Here is a 25,772-nt window from a genome sequence, read left to right as displayed (position 1 = left end):
AAGCTACTTCCCCCGCGACCTGACCCAGAGAAGCAGTAGAAAATGGATGGATGGATGGAAATAAAACATTTAAAAGAGAGAATCAACCCTATAATAAAAAATAAATGAAAATAGAAGTACAATTAAAACAGTGTACAGTGCAAGAAATCTAACTGAAAAGTTGAAATACTGAATCTTCCATAAACATGAGAAAAAAAAAAGAGTTTGAATCTGTATTTTAAAACACACTATTGGTGCGGACCTCACCTCTGTTGGCAACTTATTCCATTTCTGTACAGCATAATAACTAAATGGTGCTTTACTATTTTTGCTTTGGACTCTGCACTCCATTATTTGACCTACACTACACACTACAAGACACTAAGACGTCATGATTTGAAATCATACATAGCAAGGAAGGTTACGCTGCTTAAACCAGCACATGTCAAGGTCCGTCTTAAGTTTGGCAATGACCATTTGGATGATACAGAGGATTTATGGGAGAAAGTGTTGTGGTCAGATAAGACCAAAATTGAACTTTTTGGTCATAATTCCACTAACCATGTTTGGAGGAAGACGAATGATGAGTTCCATCCCAAGAACACCCTCCCTACTGTGAAGCATGGGGGTGGTAGCATCATGCTTTGGGGTGTTTTTATGCACATGGGAAAGGTGACGCACTGCACTGTATTAAGGAGAGGATGACCGCGGCCACGTATTGTGAGATTTTGGGGAACAATCTCTTTTCATCAGTCAGAGCACTGAAGGTGGGTCGTGGCTGGGTCTTTCAACATGACAATGATCCGAAGCACACAGCCAGGAAAACCAAGGAGTGGCTGCATTAGAAGCATATCAAGGTTCTGGCATGGCCGAGCCTGTCTCCAGACCTAATCCCCACAGAAAATTTTTGGAGGGAGCTGAAACTCCCTGTTTCTCAGCGACAGCCCGAAACCTGTTTGATCTAGAGAAGATCTGTGTGGAGCAGTAGGCCAAAATCCCTCCCGCAGTGTGTGCAAACCTGGTGAACAACAACAGGAAACGTTTGACCTAATGTAATTGCAAACAAAGGCTAGTGGACCAAATATTAACATTGGTTTTCTCAGGTGTTCAAATTCTTATTTGCAGCTGTATCACACAAATAAATTGGTAAAAAAATCATACATTGTGATTTCTGGATTTTAGATTATCTCCCTCACAGTGGACATGCACATACAATAAACATTTCAGACCCATTCATGATTTCTAAGTGGGAGAATTTGCAATATAGCAGGGTGTCCAAATTCTTATTTTCTTCACTGTATTATTATAGATATTTGAGTCACATACCTTAACTGAAGCCCGACTTATGTCAACATTTTTATGACTTGGGAGTGGTTTAGGTCAAACCTATGAAAGACTCAATAAGACATTCATGAGACTCGACTTACAGGAACTATGACTTTAAACATGTGGCTTGACAAGACTTGCCTGTTTACATTTGAGTAGCTGGATTTTAAGGAGTGATGTTTGTATTTGAAAGGAAAGTAACTTTTTGTTCACAGTGGTATATTTGCTTGACTTTGGTGCAGGCAGTGTGGGTTCCCTTCCCACTCAGTGACAGGCGAATGATATGAAATGATATTTGCTCAGTGAGTGGCAACAAATGCAGGGTGCTGTCTGCCATTTGGCCAGAGTTAGCAAGGATTGGCTCAAGCTCCCTATCATCCTGAACAGAATAACTTGTTATTTTTGTGTAGTGCATATAATGTAGTGCTTATCAACCCTCTCTGCTTCCGGTCCCCGACCTTATGGCAGAGAAAACGAGGAGGCTCTGGCAAACCCAATCGTATGATAAATAAATCCTGCTGAATTTGGACCGAATGTTGACAATACTCAACGTGGGACGCCCCTGGTGACGACTTCAATGGTTTAAGAATCATCATCTGTGAAATCTTTGTACCCAAATTGGAGCCGTATTTGTTCGCGTTTGAAACAGTGCGGACTACCTTAGCCTAGCCTAGCTTGATAACAACCTGATGCATCAGTAATCAAACATTTGCCGAGGAGGAAAACATCAATCACTAGTACTTACAAGACCTGCAAAAACTTTGTATCATATACAACGAGGTCCGTGAGTAGAAGCAGTGTGGAAGTTAGACAAGTAGAAAGGCCGACTTAAACTTGCGCCTCGGCCCAGACTACCTTTGCTTTGCTGGGTAATAATGAGACACATTTGTGATCAAACCGTTGCTGTTGAAGAAGCATCGAACGTGAGTAACTGTATAATCTTGTTCAACCTACACAACTTGTACAATGAGGATCGTGAGGCGACTCAACCTCCAACTACTGGAGTGAGAGCCATTGGTTTGAATCTCTTTCATCCCCATATCCTTTAAATCTACATATCCTTTACATTTTTTTTTCATACTCGAACCTTCTTACCCACATACCCTTTTAACTTTTACTTTAACATAGACTAGGGAGTATGCTTTGTTTTTGTTGATTTGACTTCTTCTATTTGGACTTTAATTTTAACATAGATTAGGTTGTGTGTGAATTGTGTACCTTATGTGTTGACTTTGTTTATTTGATTGCTTTTTTGGCTATGTGCAGCCCTTTGGGAAACACAATGTTGTGCGACCTGTAGGCCGGTCCCAAGCCTGGATAAGTGCAGGGGGTTGCGTCAGGAAGGGCATGCGACGTAAAACTGTGCCAAACATATATGAGCATTCATCAAACGAATTCCAGAATGGATAGGTCGTGGCACGGGCTAAATATGCCCGCTCCCGGCACTGTTAATTTGCAAGGCGTAGTTAGAAATTCCGATAATGTAGGTTGAAGGCAAAAGAGAGGAGAAAAGTGGCTTTCAGAAGAAGAAGAGGAATGCACAGACCCTACAGCTGTGTGTAGGGACCTTGAATGTTGGGACTATGACAGGAAAAGCTCAGGAGTTAGTTGACATGATAATTAGGAGAAAGGTTGATATACTCTGTATCCAAGCGAGCAGGTGGAAAGGTAGTAAGGCTATATTGTGCATCCAAGAGAGCAAGTGGAAAGGGAGTAAGGCTAGAAGTTTAGGAGCGGGGTTTAATTTATTTTACCATGGAACAGATGGGAAGAGAAAAGGAGTGAGGGTTATTTTAAAGAGCTGGCCAAGAATGTATTGGAGGTGAAAAGAGTATCAGATCGAGTGATGACGATGAAATTTGAATTTGAGGGTATTATGTACAATGTGATTAGCGGCTATGCCCCACAGGTTGGATGTGACATCAAGTTGAGAGAGAAATTCTGGAAGGAACTAGACGAAGTTGTCCTGAGCATCCCAATCAGAGAGAGAGTTGTGACTGGTGCAGATTTCAATGGAAAAGTTGGCGAAGGAAACAGGGGCGATGAAGAAGTGATAGTTAAGTATAGCACCCAGCAAAGGAACTTTTAGGGTCATATGGTGGTGGACTTCGCAAAAAGGATGGCATTGGCAGTGGTGAACACTTATTTCCAGAAGAGACAGGAACATAGAGTGACCTACAAGAGCGGAGGGAGAAGCACGAGGGGGGATTATATTTTGTGTAGATGATATAATGTGAAGGAGTTTACTGACTATAAGATAGTGGTGGGGGAGAGTACTGCTCGACAGCATAGGATGGCGGTGTGTAGGATGACTCTGGTAGCGGGTAGGAAGATTAAGAAGGCAAAGGTAGAGCAGAGAATCAGGTGGTGGAAGTTGAGAAAGGAAGAATGTTGTGTGGCCTTTCAGAAAGACAGAGTCTAGACCAGGGGTGCTCAATGCGTCAAAGGCAGTCTTGCTCGATCGCGGGATGGTTTGCTAAAAAAAAACCATAATGATAAGAATACACGTCAGTTATTGTTCCCTCGTTACTGCGCGCGTGCGCAATTGTGCACCGCTGATGCAATCTCTTCCCAGATATTCTGCGTTGCGCACAAAAAAAAAGTCCAATGCAAATTGGAAGCATAACATACAGCAATTTAGTTTGTGGCATTTAGCAATGTGATTCAATGAGTGATGGATGACTGGTTGTTACATCCAATGGCACAATTCACATATGCACTGTAAAAAATGAAAAGACGCCACTAGTTTCTTTTGGGCAGCACACGGAACTTTCACTAACGATCTCTGCTCCGCCACACTTTCTTTTTCCTAGTTTGCCTAACAGACGTCCCCCATCCCCGCTCTTAAAGATGTACACTCATATTTACAAATGTTACAGTACTTACGCAGCCCATCAATGTGTTTTATAATGACAGCGTCCACCACCGCTGCTTGAGTTACCAACACATTCTGGGCAACGTAGAGCAAAGACGAGCTTGACATGCTGCAGATGTTTACTTTCAATATTAATGGAGAAAGTTACAAAATATATGTTTTGTTTTAAGATGCAATGACTTTATGAGTATATGAATAATCGAAGAAAAAGTGGTTCAACTGGACAAAATTTTCTCTTTTCCAAGTAGGAAAGGTCTGGTCTGAAGCCAAAGTGGAAAGTGGAGGATGAGATGGTGTGTAATTTTAAAATTCAACCTTGGCACAACCTGATCCATGATGAAAGCACAGACAATACAGCGCACAAAAAGCTAATTCTGTATTTTAAATATATATTTATATATATAATATTATATATCACATAACATTGATAATATAACATTGGGAGCATCATCATCATATCATCATCATCCCCCCTAGGTAGCTTGTGAGAGGCTGGCTGCTTGAAAAGTAGATCTTGGGGTAAAAAAAAGTCTGGGCATCCCTACCCGAGACGGACAGGAAGAGCTCCCAGAAGACTGGAATACTACTGCCAAGGTTTTCAGAGAGGCAGGCAGGAGTCTTGGGGTCTCTTCTGGTAGGAAAGGGGAGAAGTAAACTTTGTGGTGGAACCCCAAAATACAGGAAGTCATTCAAGGAAATAGATTAGCAAAGAAGAAGTGGGACACAGAGAGGACTGAGGAGAGGCAAAAGAAGTATATTGAGATGTGACGTGGGGCAAAGGTAGAGGTGGCGAAGGCTAAACAAGAGGCAAATGACGACATGTACACGAGGTTGGATACGAAAGAATGAGAAAAGGATCTCTACAGGTTGCCCAGATAGAGAGATATAGACGGGAAGGATGTGGAGCAACTAAAAGTGATTAAGGATAGCAATGGAAATATATTGACTGACAGCAGGAGTGTGCTAAGTAGATGGAAAGAATACTTTGAGAATGAAGAAAATGGGAGAGGAGGAAGAGTAGAAGACGCAAGCATGAGTAACCAGGAAGTGGCAATGATTAGGAAGGGGGAAGTTAGAAACGCACGGAACGGAATGAAAAATGGAAGGATAGTTGGTCCTGATTACATAACATTGGAGGTATGGAAGCAATTTGGAGAGGTGGCTGTGGAGTTTTTGAGCAACTTATTCAATAGAATACTAGCAGGAGAGAAGATACCAGAAGAATGGAGGAAACGTGTAGTAGTTCCCATTTTTAAGAACAAAGGTGATGTTCAGAACTGTGGAAACTACAGAGGAATACAGATGATGAGTCACACAATGAAGTTATGGGAAAGAGTAGTGGAGGCTTGACTCAGGTCAGAAGTAAGCATCATTGAGCAACAGTACGGTTTCATGCCTAGAAAGAGAACCGCAGATGCATTATTTGCTTTGAGAATGCTCATTGAAAAGTACAGAGAAGGTCAGAAGGAGCTACTTTGGGTCTTTGTAGACCTAAAGAAAGCCTATTTCAGAGTAGCAAGAGAGGAACTGTGGTACTGCATGCACAAGTCAGGTGTGGCGAAGAAATATGTTAGAATAGTACAGGAAATGCATGAGAACAGCAGAACATCGGTGACATGTGCCATAGGTGTGTCAGAAGAATTTAAGGTGGAGGTGGGACTGCATCAGGGATCCGCTCTGAGTCCCTTCCTGTTTGTGGTAGTAATGGATAGGCTGACAGATGAGGTTAGACTGGATTCCCCTTGGACCATGATGTTGACAGATGATATTGTGATCTGCAGTGAAAGCAAGGAGCAGGTGGAGGAACAATTAGAAAGATGGAAGCATGCACTGGAAAGGAGAAGAATGAAGATTAGCCGAAGTAAAACAGAGTATATGTGCATGAATGAGAGGGCGGTGGGGGAAGAGTGCAGCTCCAGGGAGAAGAGATAACAAGGATGGACAACTTCAAATACTTGGGGTCAACAATACAGAGGATTGGAGAGTGTGGTAAGGAAGTGAAGAAACGGGTCCAAGCGGGGTGGAACAGTTGACGGAAGTTGTCTGGTGTTCTATGTGACAGAGAGTCTCCGCCAGGATGAAGGGCAAAGTCTATAAAACAGTGGTGAGGCCGGCCATGATGTACGGATTAGAGACGGTGGCACTGAAGAAACAACAGGAAGAACTTGAGGTAGCAGAAATGAAGATGTTGAGGTTCTTCTTCGAAGTGAGCAGGTTGGATAGGATTAGAAATGAGCTCATTAGAGGGACAGCCAAAGTTGGATGTTTTGGAGACAAGGTAAGAGAGAGCAGACTCCGATGGTTTGGACATATCCAGAGGCGAGAGAGTGAGTATATTGGTAGAAGGGTGCTGAGGATGGAGCTGCCACGAAAAAGAGCGAGAGGAAGACTAAAGAAAAGGTTGATGGATGTGGTGAGGGAGAACATGAAGACTATGGGTGTTAGAGAGGAAGATGCACGAGATAGGCTGAGATGGAAAAAGATGACATGCTGTGGCGACGCCGAATCGTGACAAGCTGAAAGAAAAAGAAGATGTGAACTTATCAATCCTCTAGTATACTACTAATGCAGAGTGGAGAGCCCCCCCTCATCAATCAAGTATCAAGAGGGCGGCTCATAAAATATTATAGTTTGAGTTAAGGATTACAGTATATTTTTTTTATAAAATCGGGAAAAAGAGAAACTTGCAAAAAGTCTGTAACCCAAAGATATAACAGACACAAAAAAATACAAAACTAAAATCAAAATATTAAAACCTCTCATTACAAAAACAATGACAGGTATGCTATGTCAAGTGCATAACATTGTTTTAAGTCAGTTATGTGTTTTATTCAGAAGACAATAAACCAAGCAACACGAATGAGATTTGTTTGGGATGATTAAAAAACGTGATTGTGACCGTCTTAATACAGATGACAAAGCAACTTCAGCCAACATTGATGCTTAAAAGTTCATACTTTGTGTCAAGTTGCTAACAATCTGCCTAATGAAAGTCCTTGAAAAAACACCTGAAAAACTGAAAAAGAAAATAAAGGAGGAATGCAGATTTTTTTTCCACATTATTTTTTTTACCATAACTTGAACTGTGTTTTCCACGGTTGTTGCATTTTTATGTTATGGAAAAATTTGTTTTTTTAAATAAAATGTTCTATTCGACAGATTATCATTACATGTCACACAATTATTTATGACCAGTGGTAAATAAACAAATGCCAACATTTTGAAAGACAAGTCAGTATTGTCTGCATTGAGTCTACACTGGCGGTTTAAGCCTTGGCAGTAGTTTCAGAAAATTGCATACAGTATGTTCTACAATTGTAAATTACAGTTTGAAATATGTCAGTTATGAGGGATTTTGAGGGGCATGTATTTTTAATATCTGACGTTATACAGTTTAGACACTCATTTCATTTACAAAGGAAAAGGTGACAGATCAACTACAAGTTACACCACTGACAGTTGATATTGATGACGGTTGTGATTCCAACCCAGAATAGATATGATGAATCATTGTGTAAAAGAGGAAGTGCTGCACGAACGAAAGCCCTGCAGCGTGTAGCATCGTAGTCATAGGCCCGGGTTTACGTCACATTCAGTGACAGAGGAAGTGTGGCTGGCCGTGAATTACAGAAACACACAGAGGATGGAGGAGGAGTGAGATGGGAGGTTAGAGTCGGTCCATCTTCTCCAGCCACCAGGGTTCTCATTACTCCAGAACACTCCCCAATGACTATTTAAAGAGAGCTAAAATAAAACACTCTGCCGTTTGCCGTACCCACTACCCCTTTTCCCCATCCTCTCCCTCCACTGATGCTCTCTCTCACCTCCTTCTATGTCCCTTCTCCCTCCTCCAGATTGCTTCAGATTAAAGTTACAAAAACTGAGGAGAAAACAGCTTTACACCAACGCTGCTGCTATATTTATCCTGCCAAACAGCCCAGCACCACCAGGGAAAGCGTGTGCTCAAAAATACACACACTCACCTACACGCGCACGCACGCACACGCATACACACACACACACAGGCACACTGGGTCACGTGGGACATTATATCTTTGGTGAAAACATCCTCCATGGTGTTTTAAGACGCCGGAGTGTTGAATGTCTGCCAGATCGACATATTTTAAATGGGTTTTAATAACCAGGAATGGTAACAGGAATTAAGCAATTCAATATATTTTTGGTGAGCCCTGGTTCAGTGGAGCATTTACACTCAAATTCACACCTATGGGGAATTTAGTCACATGTTTTTGGGATGTGTGAGGAAAAAGGAATATCCAGTGAAAACCCACACAGACACAGGGAGAACATGCAAACTCTACAAAGGCGCAGCCGTACTTGAACCAGAAGAACTATGAGGCAGATGTGCTCAACCGGTCGTCTACAAAAAACATTCTAGTTATCTAAAAAATCACTTGAAAATGTATATTGTGATCTTCATGATCTACAATAGATTAAATACTGTGTCATTATTCAAAGACCAAAGGAAAACTATGAATTTCTGTTTTTTGATTATCTCTCTCACAGTGGACATGCACCTACGATAAAAATTTCAGACCCCTCCATGATTTCTAAGTGGGAAAACTTGCAATATAGCAGGGTGTTCAAATACTTATTTTCTTCACTGTATTCATGAATTTGAAAAGAAATAAGCATGCACACATTTTTTTTTCAACATTACATGCTTTCATCACACATTCAATGAAATCAAAACAAGCGCATGTAATTATTCTGTTTGCATGTTAGTGGTAGTTGTCATGTCCCTGCCGTTCCAGCCCTGGCTGGGCATGGCCCAGGAGACCGACGATGATTAGGAGGCGGACACCTGTGCCTCAGCTCCCTGCTACTTATAAGACTCAGTGGACGACTGGTCTCTGCCAGATTGTCGCCTCGCATGCCTCATTCCCGCATTTCCGCATTCCTGACGCCAACCTCCCGTGTACCGACCAACGCCTGTCTCCCGACCTACCCTGTAAGCTTGTCGCTCCTGTTCCTCCTGTTTGCGGTGACTGACTCCCCGGTTACCGACTCTGGCTCAGACGCGAATTTGATCAACCCCTGCGTGGTCGAGGCGTTGGGCGTGGCTACCTTTCTGACGCAGCGGTTACGCAATGCTTACGCTGCGAACGGGAAATTCCTCTGTCGAGTGACGCTCCGCACGCAAACCTTAGGGATTGTATTTCCAGATGCCCACACAGAACGAATTAGCTTCCAACTCTTCAACTCGCGGAGCAGCGATATCATCCTGTGGAGTCCGTGGCTCAAGGAGCACAACCCGCATATTGACTGGACCACGGGCCAAATCAGGGCGTGGGGCGAAGATTGCTGCAAGCGGTGTTTCGTTGCTCATGAGGAGGCGGGGATTCAAGTCAAAGCCGTGGAATTTAAAGAGCCAGGTAACGTGGTGTCCCCCTGTTATCTGGACCTCAAGGAGGTGTTTTCGGAAACAAAAGCTAGATCCTTGCCGCCGCACCGCCCTTATGACTGCGCCATTGAGCTCCTGCCCGGCAACTCACCTCCTCGAGGGAGATTGTTTTCTTTGATGGGGCCGGAGCACCAGGCCATGAAGAAATATGTTGAGGAGTCACTGGAGGCAGGGCTCATTCGTCCGGCTTCCTCCCCAGCTGGTGCAGGGTTCTTCTTCGTAAAAAAGAAGGACACTTCGCTATGGCCCTGCATCGACTACAGAGGACTCAACGACATCACCGTAAAGAACAGGTACCCTCTTCCCCTGATAGCGACTGCGTTCGAACTGCTTCAGGGGGCCCGGATCTTCACCAAGCTGGACCTACGGAATGCATATCATCTGGTACGGATCTGGGAGGGGGATGAATGGAAGAGGGCATTTAATACCCCCACGGGCCATTACGAGTATTTGGTGATGCCGTTTGGGTTGACAAACGCAGTTGCTGTTTTCTAGAACTTTATTCATGATGTGCTCCAGGAAAAGCTGAATAGAAATGTTTTTGTGTACCTCGACGACATCCTGATTTTTTCCTCAGACCTGACCTCCCACATCAGACATCTCAGGGAGGTGCTTCAGCAGCTGCTGCAGCATCAGGTGAACGTTAACGTGGAGAAGTGCGAGTTCCACCGAGCCTCCATGTCTTTTCTGGGGTTCATCCTGGCAGAAGGGGAGATTTGAATGGATCCCGGGAAGATCGACGCGGTCCCTCAATGGCCCACTCCCTCTTGTCGGAAGGACATGCAGAGGATCATGTATCATAAGTTCATCCGGAACTTCAGTTCCATTGCAGCCCCTCTGCACGCTCTCACATCACCCCGCAACACCTTTGAGTGGACCAGGACCTGTCAGGAGGCCATTGACAGGCTTAAGCCAAGCTTTACCGCCGCGTCGAACCTCATGATGCCGGACCCGGACCGGCAGTTTGTGGTCGAGGTGGACGCATCGGACTCTGGGAAAGGAGCGGTTCTATCCCGGAGGTGCGCAAAGGATGGTAGGATTCACCCGTAGGTCTTCCTTTCAAAAAGACTGACCCCAGCTGAGCGTAACTAGGACGTGGGTGCCCGCGAAGTGCAGGCGGGCAAGACAGTGATGGAGGAGTGGCGACAATGGCTGGAGGGGTCGCAAGTGCCGTTTGTGGTTCTCGCCGAACATAAAAACTTGGAATATCTGAGGACCGCGAAGTGGCTCAATGCCCGCCAGGCCAGGTGGGCACTCTTTTTTACACGTTTCCACTTCACTTTGTCCTTCCACCCAGGCTCGTAGAACAGCAAGCTACGAGGGGGATCAAGCAAGCGTCCCAATCCTTCCGTAGGCCTGTCCGGGTTCACATGGGCAATCGAGACAAGAGTGAAGGAGGCCTTGAGAGATGCTCCAGGTTCAGCCAGATGTCCTACTGGCTGCTTGTTCATTGTCCGGGGGGGGACGTCATCGACTGGGCGCACACCAACAAGACGGTCTGCCACCCGGGTATGACCAAGACATGCTCTGTCGTCGAGCAGCGGTTCTGGTAGCCAAACCTGGGTAGGGACATGAGGGATTACGTCAATGCCTGCCCGGTATGGATGGCCAACAAGACTTGCCGCCTGCGACCAATGGGGGAGTTGCGTCCGCTGCCGATTACCTCGCTTCCCTGTTCACATATCTCCGTGGATTTCGTCACTGGGCTACATCCTTTCCAGGGGAACATGGTGGTGCTCTCCGTCGTCGACCGTTTCTCCAAGATGGTCCATTTCGTGCCGGCCCCGAAGATCTGTCCGCCAACCAAACGGCCCAGCTGCTGCTGGATGAGGTCGTCCGCTACCATGGGCTGCTGGTGGACATCGTCTAAGACAGGAGTCCATAGTTCGTTTCCCATTTTTGGAAGGAGTTCTGCACCCTCATTGGGGCTACGGCCAGACTCCAACGGCCAGACGAATAGGATTAACCAAGACCAGGAAACCGGCCTACGCTGCTTGACGGCTCGTGACCACAGCACATGGAGCTAGCACCTCTGATGGGTGGAGTATGCTCACAACCCCCTGCCCTCCACCTCCACAGGTATGGCTCCTTTTCACGTAGTGCATGGTTATCCTCCCTCTTTATTTCCATCGATGGCCACAGACTCTGTGGTGCGCTCCGCTCTGGCGGTGGTGAGACGCTGCAAGCGCGCATGGGCAGCTCCTACAAGTCCGCAGCGGACCTCAAGAGGAGAAGGGCACCAGTGTTCAAGGTGGGACGTTTGTGGTTGTCCACAAAGGATCATTCGCTGCGGACGGAATCGCGGAAGCTTGCTCCCAAGTTCGTTGATCCGTTCCTCATCAGCAAGGTCATCAACCCTGTCGCCGTCTCATTAAAACTCCCCAGGTGGATGAGGGTCCACCCCACCTTCCATGTGAGCAGGCTCCGTCCAACCTGTTCGTCACCACTGGTCCCTCCAGTCGAGCCTCCTCCGCCTCCCCACATGGTAGACGGTGGGCCTGTGTACTCGGTGCGCCATCTGCTGTCTTCTCGTCGCAGAGGCAGTGGGGTCCAATACCTGGAGGATTGGGAGGGGCATGGTCCGGAGGAGCGTTCCTGGATCCCCTCCCGCTTCATTGTTGACCCACCTCATTAGTGACTTCCACGCGGCCCATCCTGAAGCTCCTGGGCCGTCTAGAGCCGGCCGTTAAGGGGGGGGGGGTGTTGGTGGTGCCCTGCCATTACAGTCCTGGCTGGCCGTGTCCCAGAAGACCGATGATGATCAGGAGGCGCACACCTGCGTCTCATCTCCGCTGATTAACCCTGGTACTTATAGGACTCAGTGGACGACTGGTCTTCGTCATATTGTCGCCTCACATGCCTCGTTCCCGCACCTCCGCATTACTGATGCCAACCTCCCTTGTACCGACCAACGCCTGTCTCCCAACATACCCTGTAAGCCTGTCGCTCCTGTTCCTGCTGTTTGTGCTGACTGACTCCCCGGTTACCGACTCTGGAACGTATAAAGACTTTCTCCTTACTGCTTGCCTGTCACGTGAGTCGTGCATTGGGTCCGCCCCCGAGTCCCATTCATGACAGTAGTTTAAGACCATCAATATAAATTTGGTCAATGTAAGTAATCAATCCATCAGTTTTCTCTACTGCTCATCCTTATCCATGAGTGAGAACTGATTTAACCTGATAAGCAGGTCTTTGAGATGAGAAATTAAATGAATGAAAACTCATGGGAACACAGGGAAAGCCACAAAGAGATTTTCCTATAGAGATTGGAGTCTGGATCGTTTCACTATGAGGACAGTATGTAAATACTGAGCTATGTATGTGTCTTTCCTACTTGAGCTGTTACAGTATGTCACTTTGGGAAGATGTTGTAATGGTGAGCATTTATGCCGATATGCATGACCTGCAATGAGAAGGACTTCATGATACTGTAATCACTGACATTATACTACTACAACATTGATGGTGAGACACAGGTGAGGTAGAACTGTATGACCACACATACAGTATAGAAACAGATTTACAAAACAATGGTGACCAACTATATTATTTATGCGCAGGCAACAATATGCAGATCGTTTTTGTGACCCATAAATGTGTATGTGCATGCACACGCACACACACACGATGCTGCAACAACTGCAGCAGCAGCAGCATGTCATATCACAGTAGTAAGATCCCCCTGAGATCACGTTTTGAGTGAAGGAGAACTTCACGGTGAATATATTCCATAGAAGGAAACTAGGACACAAAACCCATGTGTGTGTGTGTTTGGCGTCCTCCAGTATCTGTGCCTGTGTGCACCCAGCTGCATGTGCGTGTGTGTGTGTGTGTGTGTGTGTGTGTGTGTGTGTGTGTTATTACACACATAGTGAGCATACGTGTGTGTATATATTATATGTGTGGGAGTGGGTAAAGGGGGTCTGCGCCGACATACAGTACAAAATGTGCATCATCACTCATGTACTGTATGAAGTGCTTGGTGCTTGGGGTGTTATGGTCTGTTTTTTAGTTTGGGTTCTGGTTGGGTTTTTTTTTCATGTTTTCCAGTGCTCCATGTTGTTCTTGTCTTGTGGGCTCACTTAGTTATTGTGTCCATCTGTTATTGTCAACCTTCTACAGTCAACCAATCAGCTCCATCCAGCCCACTTGGGTCTTGTCCAGGTGTTCTCATTGTCTCTGTAATCTGTTTGTATTGAGTTCAGTTTTGAGTTTTTAGCAGTACGCCTACGCATACTTCTTCAAGGACCATGTTTACGATCATAATGTGGCAATGCTCTCGGTAAGTGAACTTAAAGCTTCTACGAGCCTCTCCTCCACCATTGTCCGTGTGTGCGTCCGTGTCTGTCTGTCTGAGAGAGACAAATTGTGTGTGTGACAGGACTCTGGAGCAGTGACAGTGAGAACAGATAAAAGAGCAGCGCGAGCAGTTGCTAGTGCCGGGCAACCGGGGAGGAGTAAGTGCCGGGCGACCGGGGAGGAGTATTGTTTAAAGGGCCACTGACACCTAAAACATGAAATTTAGTATGTTGTTGTGGTGTTTACATAATTCACCCGCGGGACCTCGAGTTGGGTTGTTGGGTTCCCATCGTTATGCGAGTAGTCTGTTGATGTTTGCCAATAAAACAAGGTTTGTTCCTGTGTTCGACACTCCGCCTCTGACTCCTTTTCTTCGGCGCTACACTGGTGATGCTGACGTCAGTCCCAGCGTTTCTGAGACTGAACCGAACATGGCAACCGCCATCCTCAAATTGCCGGAGTTTTGGCAGACGTCCGCGGCAGCATGGTTCGCGCAGACGGAGGCTCAATTTGCCCTCCTCGTGATCTCGGATGATTCCGTGCATTATTACCACGATGTCTCAGCCCTCGGGAGCTTAACGGCGACCAGAGCAGTGAGTTTCATTACATCTCCCCCGGCCCGAGATAAATATGCTGCGCTCAAGGCTCACCTCCTCAAGGTTTTTGAGCTTTCACGGCCAGAGCGTGCCCGACGTCTTTTGGCTATTAATGAACTGGGGGACAGCAAACCTTCCGAACTCATGGAAATAATGCCAAACTTGCTGGGGATGGAGAAGCCCAATTTCATTTTCATGGAACTTTTTCTCAGACACATGCCACCGCATGTTCAGACAGCGCTCGCTAACAGTACTGTCACTGAGCCCCGGGCCCTGGCTGAGGAGGCCGACCATTTCTTCCTGGCCACCGAAGGGTTTCTCCTCTGAGGTGCTGGCCCCGGCGCGCAGTTACTCGCCTCCGGGCGTGGGTGGGCCATCCAACAGGGGCCTCATCGCCACCAACGACCGCGCTGGCACAGGCTTGTGCTACTTCCACACCCGTTTTAGCGCAAAAGCGAAGAGGTGCCGCACCCATTGCAACTACGACGCGTCGGGAAACACCAAAGCCTACGCTCTGAGCATGGGCACCAAGAGGCGGCTGCAGTTCGTCAAGGACACCCTCTCCGGGCGCAAATTCCTTTGTGACACCGGTGCCCCGAGGAGCGTCCTGACTGCCACTGTGGAGGGCGCCGCTGGTGGGACTCAAGGGCCAACCCTACTGTCTGCTAATGGCTCCCCTATCCACTCTTATGGCATAAAGACTGTGGACTTGTGTTTCGGGGGGCAGCGCTTCACGGGACTTTGTCACTGCCGACGTCTCGTTCCCTCTCCTCGGCGCTGATTTTTTTTTTGCCCACGGGCTGCTAGTGGACTAACTATATATATATATATATATATATATATATATATATATATATATATATATATATATATATATATATATATATATAAGGTATCACATAACATTAATAACATAACATTGGAAGCATCATCATCATCATCCCGCTCGATAGCTCGCGAGAGGCTGGCTGTTTGAAAAGTAGATGTTGGGGTACAAAAAAGTCTGGAAATGTATGAGGACACCAGAACATCAGTGACATGTGCCATAGGTGTGTCAGAAGAATTTAAGGTGGAGGTGGGACTGCATCAGGGATCCGCTCTTAACCCCTTCTGGTTTGTGGTAGTAATGGATAGGCTGACAGATGAGGTTTGACTGGATTCCCCTTGGACCATGATAGTTAGAAAGATGGAAGCACGCACTGGAAAGGAGAGGAATGAATATTTGCCGAAATAAAATAGAATATATATGTATGAATGAGAGGGGCGGTGGGGGGAGAGTGCAGCTCCAGCGAGAAGAGATAGCGAGGGTGGACAATTTCAAATATTTGGGGTCAACAATACAGACCAATGGAATACTATGTACTAAATTTTAACATTGGTTGTCTCACATGTTCCAGTACTTATTTGCAGCTGTATCACACAAATAAATCGTTAAAAAAAAATCATACATTCTGATTTCTGGATTTTTCAGTTTTACAGTGGACATGCACCTACGATAAAAATTTCAGACCCCTCCATGATTTTTAAGTGGGAGAACTTGCAATATAGCAGGGTATTCAAATATTTATTTTCTTCCCTGTATATTATGTGATAATTTAGAATAAATTCCCTTGGTCAAACCAGCAATACAAAAGAAGACAAAACAATAACAAAATTGAAGTATAAAAGCAGTTGAGTAGCGTGTAACACGAGCTAACTACCCAAACGACAAATAGTCACCAAACTTGAACAAAATTTATTCCCAGCAAATGTTCCAGGAAGGTAGTGTGGTGTCAGTGTACTTGTCCGAAAGCAGCATTATTAATAAAAAGCTCTGTCCATGTCCGACGACATAATCCTTTTCGCAGAACTTAACAAAAGATCTGCATCGTATCGCTGTTGCCCGTCCTTCTCCGCCGTTAGCCCCGACGCGGAGGTGGGTGGCCACATGCGAAGAGGAGAAAGGAACTTTCCCTCCACCGGCCACCAAAGTAGTTACTTCGCTCGGCATGGGTCCTCCTGTGTACGCTACATGCACGAGACTTTTAAGGGTTAGCAAAACGAACAATTACTGTATAGGCCTGTCATTTTGAAAATTTTATCGGGTACCTCGTCCGTCTGTCGGGGAGTCTGTTATTAGTTAGAAGTGATCCGCATATCGTCTAAATAAGGCTAAAAATGATATGATAAAATGGCCCCAGTCACTTCACTTGCTTCTGAGATGTTCTTTTCTTCAAAAAGAGCTGATCTTAAGGGGCATCAGAAAAATCTGAAAATCTCAATTGTTCAACTGCTACAGCAGGTGGCAGAGCGTGTTTTCTATGGCAATGGACCTTTCCAACAGGCAATCTGCAGCTCCGCCCCCATAGCTACTAGCTACAATTGCCATGTCCCACAAGCTTCCAAAATGGCAACGGAACAGGTTTGAAGTTTATTCTCCATCCCGTTTTCCAGATAATATTGCGCATGTTTTTTGGCAATTACGTCAGACTTGTCCAGGAGAGTTCAAAGAGAGGTATCAACTATTTCACACAAGGATAGGTATACGGAATTAAGATTTTGGACGAAGCTGGACGTAATGTCAGAGTTACACCGAAATGTTGGCGATCGATACAAAAAAGTTTGATGCCTCACAAACTTCATATTGAAATCCAACAGGATAAAATAGTGGAATTGTACTGCACATGTAAAGCAGGGTGAGTACTTTTCACTTGGAAAGATCATGAGTGATATCATTGTAGTCATTGTAGTGAGTTTGGCTCAATTTTCTACAAGTGCATTTAAACAATGATGATTAAATTAGTCAGTACTATAGTCACCAGATGAAAAAATTTGACTTGGCTCATAATCAAACCCAGTGCTCTCTCTTAAAAGTCTGATGTGAAACAACTAGGGAAATAGACATTTCACTTGCATGACATCACGCATTTACGTATCACTGACTGACTCTTAACATTACACAGTTCATTTTGTAGGTCAGTGATACACTAACAAAGTGAAAGTTGTTCTCCTGCAATGTATAAAGTGCTGACAATAATTCAATCAAACTCAGAGAAGATACTTCTCCCTCACTTACTTTCAAACATCTACAGCCTTGTGTTTGTTGATATTGTCCACATTTAGTTGTATGTGTGCTCTTCTGCAAGCCTTAATCCATCGTAGGCACCTCGTGAACTGTGTTTTAGGCTTTGGAAAATGAATCAACCGGGCCCCTTGTAACCTAACAGGATATCTTTCATCAGAATTGCACGTTCCCCAAGCACATCTGAGGACAATTTTCTTCGTAACATTAACTTTTCCAAACGGACGCTACTGACAACCAGTATTACTTGTGGGACAACATGGTGGCAGGGGCTTGTCAAGCCAGGGGTTAAGACAATGCAGCTATCTGATTGGCTATTATTGTACGCGGGTTTGACAGGTCGGAAAGGTCCAGTGTCCCAGTGTGACATCTGTAAATGACGTTGCAGGTAATATGGCCGCTACTAGGATGTCGAATGAAACTTCCGCAACTTTATGCAATGATAAAACGCTTTCCAATCACTTTTTTTGAGCTCATTAACATCAAAGTGAATAATATTATATGTAGTTTTCATGACAATATTTATTTTAAAATGTATATTTTGGTGTCAGTTACGCTTTAAGAAAAGACACATTGATGGTGAGTTCTTAAAATAACTAATAAAGGCTTTCGAGCACTAAGCCGGTGCTTCGTACCATTATTGTTCGCTCCACCAAGGCCATCACTCCTGCATTTCGCGACAACTGTTGCAGGAAAGATTAACAATGGTTTTATATTTAAAGGTTTAAATACGTGTAGTGTTGTAATCTTACTTGAAAATATGTTAAGTATAAATACTGTTTACATATTTTCATCATTCTGATACCCAAATACACTTCTTCTTTTCCTTTCGGCTTGCCCCTTTAGGGTTCACCACAGTGTGTCATCTTTTTCCATTTAAGCCCATCTCATACATCTTCCTCTCTAACACCAACTGCCCTCATGTCTTCCCTCACAACATCCATTAACGTTCTCTTTGGTCTTCCTTTCGCTCTTTTGCCTGGCAGCTCCATCCTCAGCCCCCTTCTACCATTATACTCACTCTCTTGCATCTGGACATTTCCAAACCATCAAAGTCTGCTCTCTCGAACCTTGTCTCCAAAACATCAAACTTTGGCCGTCCCTCTAATGAGCTCATTTCTAATCCTATTCAACTTGCTCACTTCATGCAAGAACCTTCAGTTCTGCTTCCTGTTGTCTCTTCAGTGCCACCGTCTCTAATCCATACATCATGGCCAGTCTCACCACTGTTTTATAAACTTTGCCTTTCATTGTAGCAGAGACTCTTCTGTCACATAACACACCAGAAACCATCCGGCAGCTATTCCAACCTTCTTGGACCAGTTTCTTCACTTCCTTACCACACTCACCGTTGCTCTGGATTGTTGACCCCAAGTATTTGAAGTCGTCCACATTCACTATCTCTTTTCTATGGAGCCTCACTCTCCCCCCTCCACCCCTCTCAATTACGCACATATATTCTGTTTTGCTTCGGCTAATCTTCATTCCTCTCCTTTCCAGTGCATCCTTCCAACTTTCTAATTTTTCCTCCACTTGCTCCTTGCTTTCACTGCAGATCCCAATATCATCTGCGAAAATCATGTTCCAAGGGAATTTCAGTCCAACCTGCCTGACAGCAAACAGGAAGGTGCTCAGACCTGATCCCTGATGCAGTCCCACTTCCACCTTAAATAGTTCTGTCACACCTACAGGACATCTCACCACTGTTCTGCTGCCCTCATACATGTCCTGTATTATTCTGACATATTTCTCTGTCACACCAGATGTAAGTATCCAGTACCACAGTTCCTCTCTTGGTATTCTGTCATGGGCTTTTTCTACAGCCACAAAGACACAATGTACTTCTCTGTACTTTTCTACTAGCATCCTCAAGGCAAATAATGCATCTGTGGTAGTTTTTCAGGGCATGAAACCATGCTTGTGCTCACAGATGCTTATTTCTGTTCTGAGTCTAGCCTCCATTACTCTTTCCCATAACTTTATTGTGTGGCTCATCAACTTTTTTCTGTATAATTTCCAAAGCGCTACATGAAAATAACTTCGGTGCGTGTGTGTGGGTGGGTGGGTGGGGGGTTCTTGGTTTTTCACATTTCGGAGGGGATTGTGGTCCCCATTAATTATGAAAATTGAGGGATTACTGTATGTAAAGACACTCTGATGATTAGAATATGAACATCAAACTAATATTGCTCTGGAACCTTTAACATGAATGCAATTTAGAATCATTCAGTAATTCATGTTTCGATTGTGTTGTCAACGGAGACAATGTACGCCATCAAAAACACTTGCACTTCACTGACAATTACAGGTACAGCTTCCACACATTCGGTGTGTTGTCATATAAACTGTAGTTTCATTTGTAAGTCAGTCCTTCTTTCATTGGATTTCACATCTTTTGTTTCGCCAAAGTCTCTTTGATTCAGCAAAAGCAGCTTTTCAAAAAGAATGCTCAGTGAGTGCTCTTTGCTAATAACATCATTCTATGTGCCTGATTGTGTCTCTGTATGTCACTCGTACCCACCCCAGCCACCCACCCCTCCAAAAATGTACACTTTATTCAATTTGTCATGGGCTACAGTACAAACACAAAGACACACACACCTAAACAAGCCTCCTGATTAAAATGGTAATTAGTTATAGGTTATAGGTGTAAATCTCGAGACCTGCACAGAACACACAAAGGAACTGTATTTAAATGACACCCAAGTTTAGTTCTCAGCACAGTCGGTTTTATTCATCAACGGCAAATGTAAATATTTAGGACACAAACGCCATCTCATTATAGACGAAAGTGTCAATACAAATATCTTTCTGAGTTTTGAACATTCGTCCACATGCAAATGGTGTTTAAGTCCTTCCACTTCAACATTTGCAAGTGAATGGGGAGAAACTCTTGTGATGGCCTGCAATATTCAGACATCAATGTCCAATAACTGTTGTCATGACATAGACCTGCACATATAGTACATAACGCACTTATTTTCAAAAACCACAAACAGATGGGACTCAAACACCAGTTACTGCGTATCCAATTAAAATAAAGCAGTCTTGTAGAGGCATTGAGAATGAGAACGTCCATCTGTCTATCCATTTTCTCCACCTCATGACCCTCATTAGAGTCACGAGCGAACAGGACCCTGTCTGATCTAAAGAAGATCTGCGTGAAGGAGTGGGCCAAAATCCCTCTTGCTTTCAAACAAAGGCTACTATACCAACTATTAAGATTGGTTTTCTCAGGTGTTCAAATACTTATTTGGAGCTGTATCGCACAGATAAATTGTTAAAAAATCATACATTGTGATTTCTGGATATTTCTTTTTACATTATCTCTCTCACAGTGGATATGCATCTACGATGAAAATTTCAGACCCCTCGATGATTTTTAAGTGGGAGAACTTGCAATACACCAGGGTGTTCAGATACTTATTTTCTTCACAGTCACGAAATATGGAAAAACTGAAGCGTTATGAAAATCTTCTGGAAGCACTACAGTACCTTATAATGATGAACACTGATACTATTCTACGCCCCACATAAAAATGTATGTGACAGTTTTTAAAGCAAAAATTCAGTACTCACCACTTTGTCCTCCTTAAGCCCAGTTAGCCAGCCATACATATATTTTAAAAAGAAAGTGAGAAACATAGTAAGAATGGTTTCTGAAATCACTGAACATTCAATATACACGCTGAAAGTTGAGTTTACTTTTTTCAAGTAAAAGCAGTATTTTTAAACAACGAAATTTTTGTTTGTGGTCCTGTTAAATTCATATTTCCTCCCATTATCCAATTAAAATATGTGTAACAGTGAACTTTCCCCCAGTGAATAAAACTGCCACCCACCCAATCATGCTACCTGCTTGGGACCCCATGGCATGCAATAATTAGGGTAGACTTTAGGGTGTGTGTTTAAGTCTGTGTGGGATCATTAAATGCCACTCCAGGAGCACAGGGGAGGGATTGAGGGGACACAGCACTTATTTCAGTGAAAGTTTTAGCGCATTTCCCGACACACATCTATCCCCTGCTGTGTGTTTATAGGGCACGTTTACACCCCAGGGAGACCATGACAGAGGAGGAGACTACCCCCTCCATCCACAGCTCAGCCTAATGCTCAATTAACCTTTAGCAGCTTCTGCCTGGGCCGCACAGTGTATTGACACCCTGCTCGGTACACACATAAACAGTCTCACTATACCAAATATAAGCTATACAATACAATGTCAATAAACATACCGGCTACTCTACATGTTAAGGCACATGGGTGAGCTCAGGTGAGTTGACGCTGTGATGCAGTGAGGGCTTGATGTGATTGCTGTAATACAGTGCCTTGTGAAAGTATTCAGCCCCCTTGAACTTTTCAAACTTTCGCCACATTTCAAGCTTCAAACATAAAGATATAAAATATTTTTTTTTTTGTTGAGAATCAACCAGAAGGACACAATCGTGAAATGGAACGAAATTTATTGGATATTTTATACTTTTTTTAAAAAAAAAAAAAGTGGGGCATGCAATATTATTCAGCCCATTTACTTTCAGTGCAGCAAACTCACTACAGAAGTTCAGTGAGGATCTCTGAATGATCCAATGTTGACGGATGATGATAAATAGCATCCACCTGTGTGTAATCAAGTCTCGGTATGAATGCACCTGCTCTGTGATAGTCTCAGGGTTCTGTTTAAAGTGCAAAGAGCAACATGAAGACCAAGGAATAAAGGCAGGTCTGAGATACTGTTGTGGAGAGGTTTAAAGCTGGATATGGATACAAAAAGATTTCCCAAGCTTTAAACATCTCAAGGAGCACTGTGCAAGCAAACATATTGAAATGGAAGGAATATCAGACCACTACAAATCTACCACGACCCGGCCGTCCCTCTAAATTTTCACCTCAAACAAGAAGAACACTGATCAGAGATGCACCCAAGTGGCCTGTGATCACTCTGGATGACCTACAGAGATCTACAGCTAAGGCGGGAGAGTCTGTCCATAGGACAACAATCAGTCATACACCATCTGCCCTTTATGGAAGAGTGGCAAGAAGAAAGCCATTTCTCAAAGATATCCATAAAAAGTATCGTTTAAAATTGGCCGCAAGCCACCTCGGAGGCACACCAAACATGTGGAAGAAGGTGCTCTGGTCAGATAAAACCAAAATTTAACTTTTTGGCCACAAGGCAAAACGATATTTGGAGTAATAGCAACACAGCGCATCACCCTGAACACACCATCCCCACTGTCAAACATGGTGGTGGCAGCCTCATGATTTGGGTCTACTTTTCTTCAACAGGGACAGGGAAGATGGTTAAAATTGATGGGAAGATGAATGGAGCCAAATACGGGACCATTCTGGAAGAAAACCTGTTGGAGTCTGCAAAAGACCTGAGACTGGCACGGAGATTTATCTTCCAACGGGAAAATGATGCAAAACATAAAGCCAAATCTACAATGGAATGGTATACAAATAAATGTATCCAGGTGTTATAATGGCCAAGTCAAAGTCCAGACCTGAATCCAATCGAGAATTTGTGGGCAGAGCTGAAGACTGCTCTTCACAAATGCTCTCCATCCAACCTCACTGAGCTTGAGCTGTTTTGCAAGGAAGAATGGGCAAGAATCGGGTTTTTATTTATTAAAAAGGTATAAAATATCCAATACATTTCATTCCACTTCCCAATGGTGTCCCACTTGTTGTTGATTCTTGACAAAAAAAATTAAATAAATATCTTTGTTTTTGAAGTCTGAATTGTGGCAAAAGGTTGAAAAGTTCAAGGGGGCCGAATACTTTCACAAGGCACTGTATATTGGAGACTTAAACCTGTGATTACCCTTAAAGTGGTTCTGCAAAAGCAATCATCTGATACAAGTTATTGTGAATTTTAAATTTCAAATAGACTCAACTACCACCCCATTAGGCACAGTTACACAATTATGGTCCATACAAGGGTTGGATTCAAATGTATTATTTTTTTTTTTTTTGTGATTGACACTGGGGTGTCAATAAGGCTGATATTCACACCCACGGGTAATTTAGTGTTTTCAATTAATGCATGTTTTTGTGATGTGAAAAACCAGAGTACCAAGAGAAAACCCACACAGGCACAGGGAGAACATGCAAACTCCATACAAGTGGGGCCAGGATTTGAACCCTGGTCCTCAGGACTTTGAGCCAGAATTGCTAACCAGTCGGCTACTGCACCCGCCGACTGAAACCGATTTTATCAATTTTAATGTAATGAATGCTCGTAACATGCACTAACGTTCCACTTGTTTGGCACAATTGCACAATGGAATGAAATCCAATAATACTCTACAACCTGTTTTTTTTATTTGCTACTCGATTTAAACTTCAAGAAAATGCTTTAGTCTTTTCATTTGTATTTGGGCCACAGAGGAAGTTATTTGTTGCGTCAAAAGAAAGAATAGAAAATCAAATTGGCATTTGTATAAAAGTGTCATTAAAAAAATGAAAATGGAATGCAACACAATGGTCTCTCTTTATTTTACCGTATTGGATCGAAGGGACACCCTCCCTCCGCAACGGGCACAGAACTTGGTCTGGCAATATGAGCACAAGTTCCCACAACCATCTGCAAATTTGGTCTTCTGGCAGATGCCGCAGGTTGGGGCATCATCTCGGTGAACTGCTGAGCCTGCTGCAGCTGCAGCCTGCCTGATCACCGTCTCCCTGTAGCTGGAAAGCTGCTGCTGGATCCCCCTGCAATATATACAGTAAATGTTTTGTGAGTGCTGGATGAAATTTTGAAAAATGCAAAAGTGAGCTGAAGGAACAATTACAGGCATTTGGCTGGAAACCAGAAGACACTACTCTGGTCAATATAATACAAGGACTACATTTCATTTCAAAAATAGAATAAAGTACTCGTTCAGTCATTCATGACACGCCAATAATTCTTAACATAAAATAAACAATGATCGGAGCGGGAACTCTCAGTTTCTGTGAGAAAAGAAAAAACAAATCACAAATCCCAATTCTATTGAAGTTCGGTTGTTATGTAAAATGTAAATAATACAATGATCTGAAAATCTTTTTCAACCTATGGTATATTCAATTGAATGCAAACCAATGGCAAGATATCATTGTTATAATATTATTATTATTCAAAATGAGTGAATATCTGCAAAAAATAAAGTTTATTAGTTTGAACATAAAATATCTCGTCTTTGTAGTGTATTCAATAGAATAGAAGTTTATAAGGATTGGCAAATAATTTTTTCATGTACATTTTACACAATGACCCAACATGATTGGGATTGGCTTTTTTATAGTATATATATATATATATTATATATATATATATATATATATATATATATATATATATATGCCAGGGGAAAGTTGTTTGTTTGATTCAGTAAATCAGGAAAAAGATGTCAAAAGAAATGTTGTAAATTCTCTTGCATGAACACGGGAAAAACAAGAAGTGATTCTGCACACTACATACATCTCTGGGTTCATGTTTGCAATAGAACAGATGATTGGTATGCAAACACTGGAAGAATAATTCATCTCAGCAAGAAAAAAAGTGAAGTGAAACTGTTCAGAAAAGGAATGCGTTAACTCCAGCCAATACAAAATGTCTCTGTTTTAATTGTTTTGAAAGAATCAAACATGTTTCAAGTTCCAATCAATATAGCATGAGAGCATCATTTTATCAAAGATGTTGTGTGCAGATCAATCGTATTTCACCTTGTAAAAATTGAAGAGTGTGCAAAAAGTGTGGGAAGACATTGGAAAATGGACAGAATGGGAGAGATGAAAAATGGATTAACACAGCAGTATGTCAACATACAAATACATCCAGGTTAATGTCTCTTATTCAGCTGGGTTGTATATACTGTCGGTGAAATGGCAACAAAATAGCTCAAAGACTGCATGGTAGGAGAATTTGTGACATTAAAAAGGAAGGATATTGGGAGAGTGAGTGAAAGAGGAAGGCGACAAAGTAGGAAATCAGGGGAGTAAAAATAATCAATTAGTAAGGACTGGAAAAAAATTGAATGAAAAAAAATATTTCACAAAATTTAAAAAGAGAGCATTAAGATTGAATAACAGATTTTAAAAATGTTTGCTGCAACCTCTTCCCTCTGTCTGTTCTATTTCATTATATAAATCATGACCACATTTATTTATTTTTTAATATACGCAAAAGTATATATCAGCCGTTAGATTAAATAAAAATACATAGCTATC

The 25,772-nt window shown here is 43.4% G+C and overlaps 1 protein-coding gene across 7 annotated transcripts in view; it reads right to left on the bottom strand.

Annotated features, from left to right (window-relative positions):
* Positions 1-25,772, bottom strand: part of LOC133509598 (regulating synaptic membrane exocytosis protein 1-like) — a 123,321-nt gene that overhangs the window by 70,444 nt on the left and 27,105 nt on the right. For all 7 annotated transcript variants that reach the window (XM_061836785.1, XM_061836787.1, XM_061836789.1 and 4 more), the window contains exons 3-4: positions 24,065-24,275; positions 21,141-21,152 (exon numbers count right to left, since the gene is read on the bottom strand). In XM_061836785.1, coding sequence (XP_061692769.1) covers positions 21,141-21,152; positions 24,065-24,275 — 223 coding nt within the window. The remainder of the gene's footprint in view (positions 1-21,140; positions 21,153-24,064; positions 24,276-25,772) is intronic.

This window comes from Syngnathoides biaculeatus, chromosome 12 (assembly GCF_019802595.1).
Source record: "Syngnathoides biaculeatus isolate LvHL_M chromosome 12, ASM1980259v1, whole genome shotgun sequence".
Taxonomy (NCBI): domain Eukaryota; kingdom Metazoa; phylum Chordata; class Actinopteri; order Syngnathiformes; family Syngnathidae; genus Syngnathoides; species Syngnathoides biaculeatus.
This window is presented reverse-complemented; position numbering and strand designations above follow the sequence as displayed.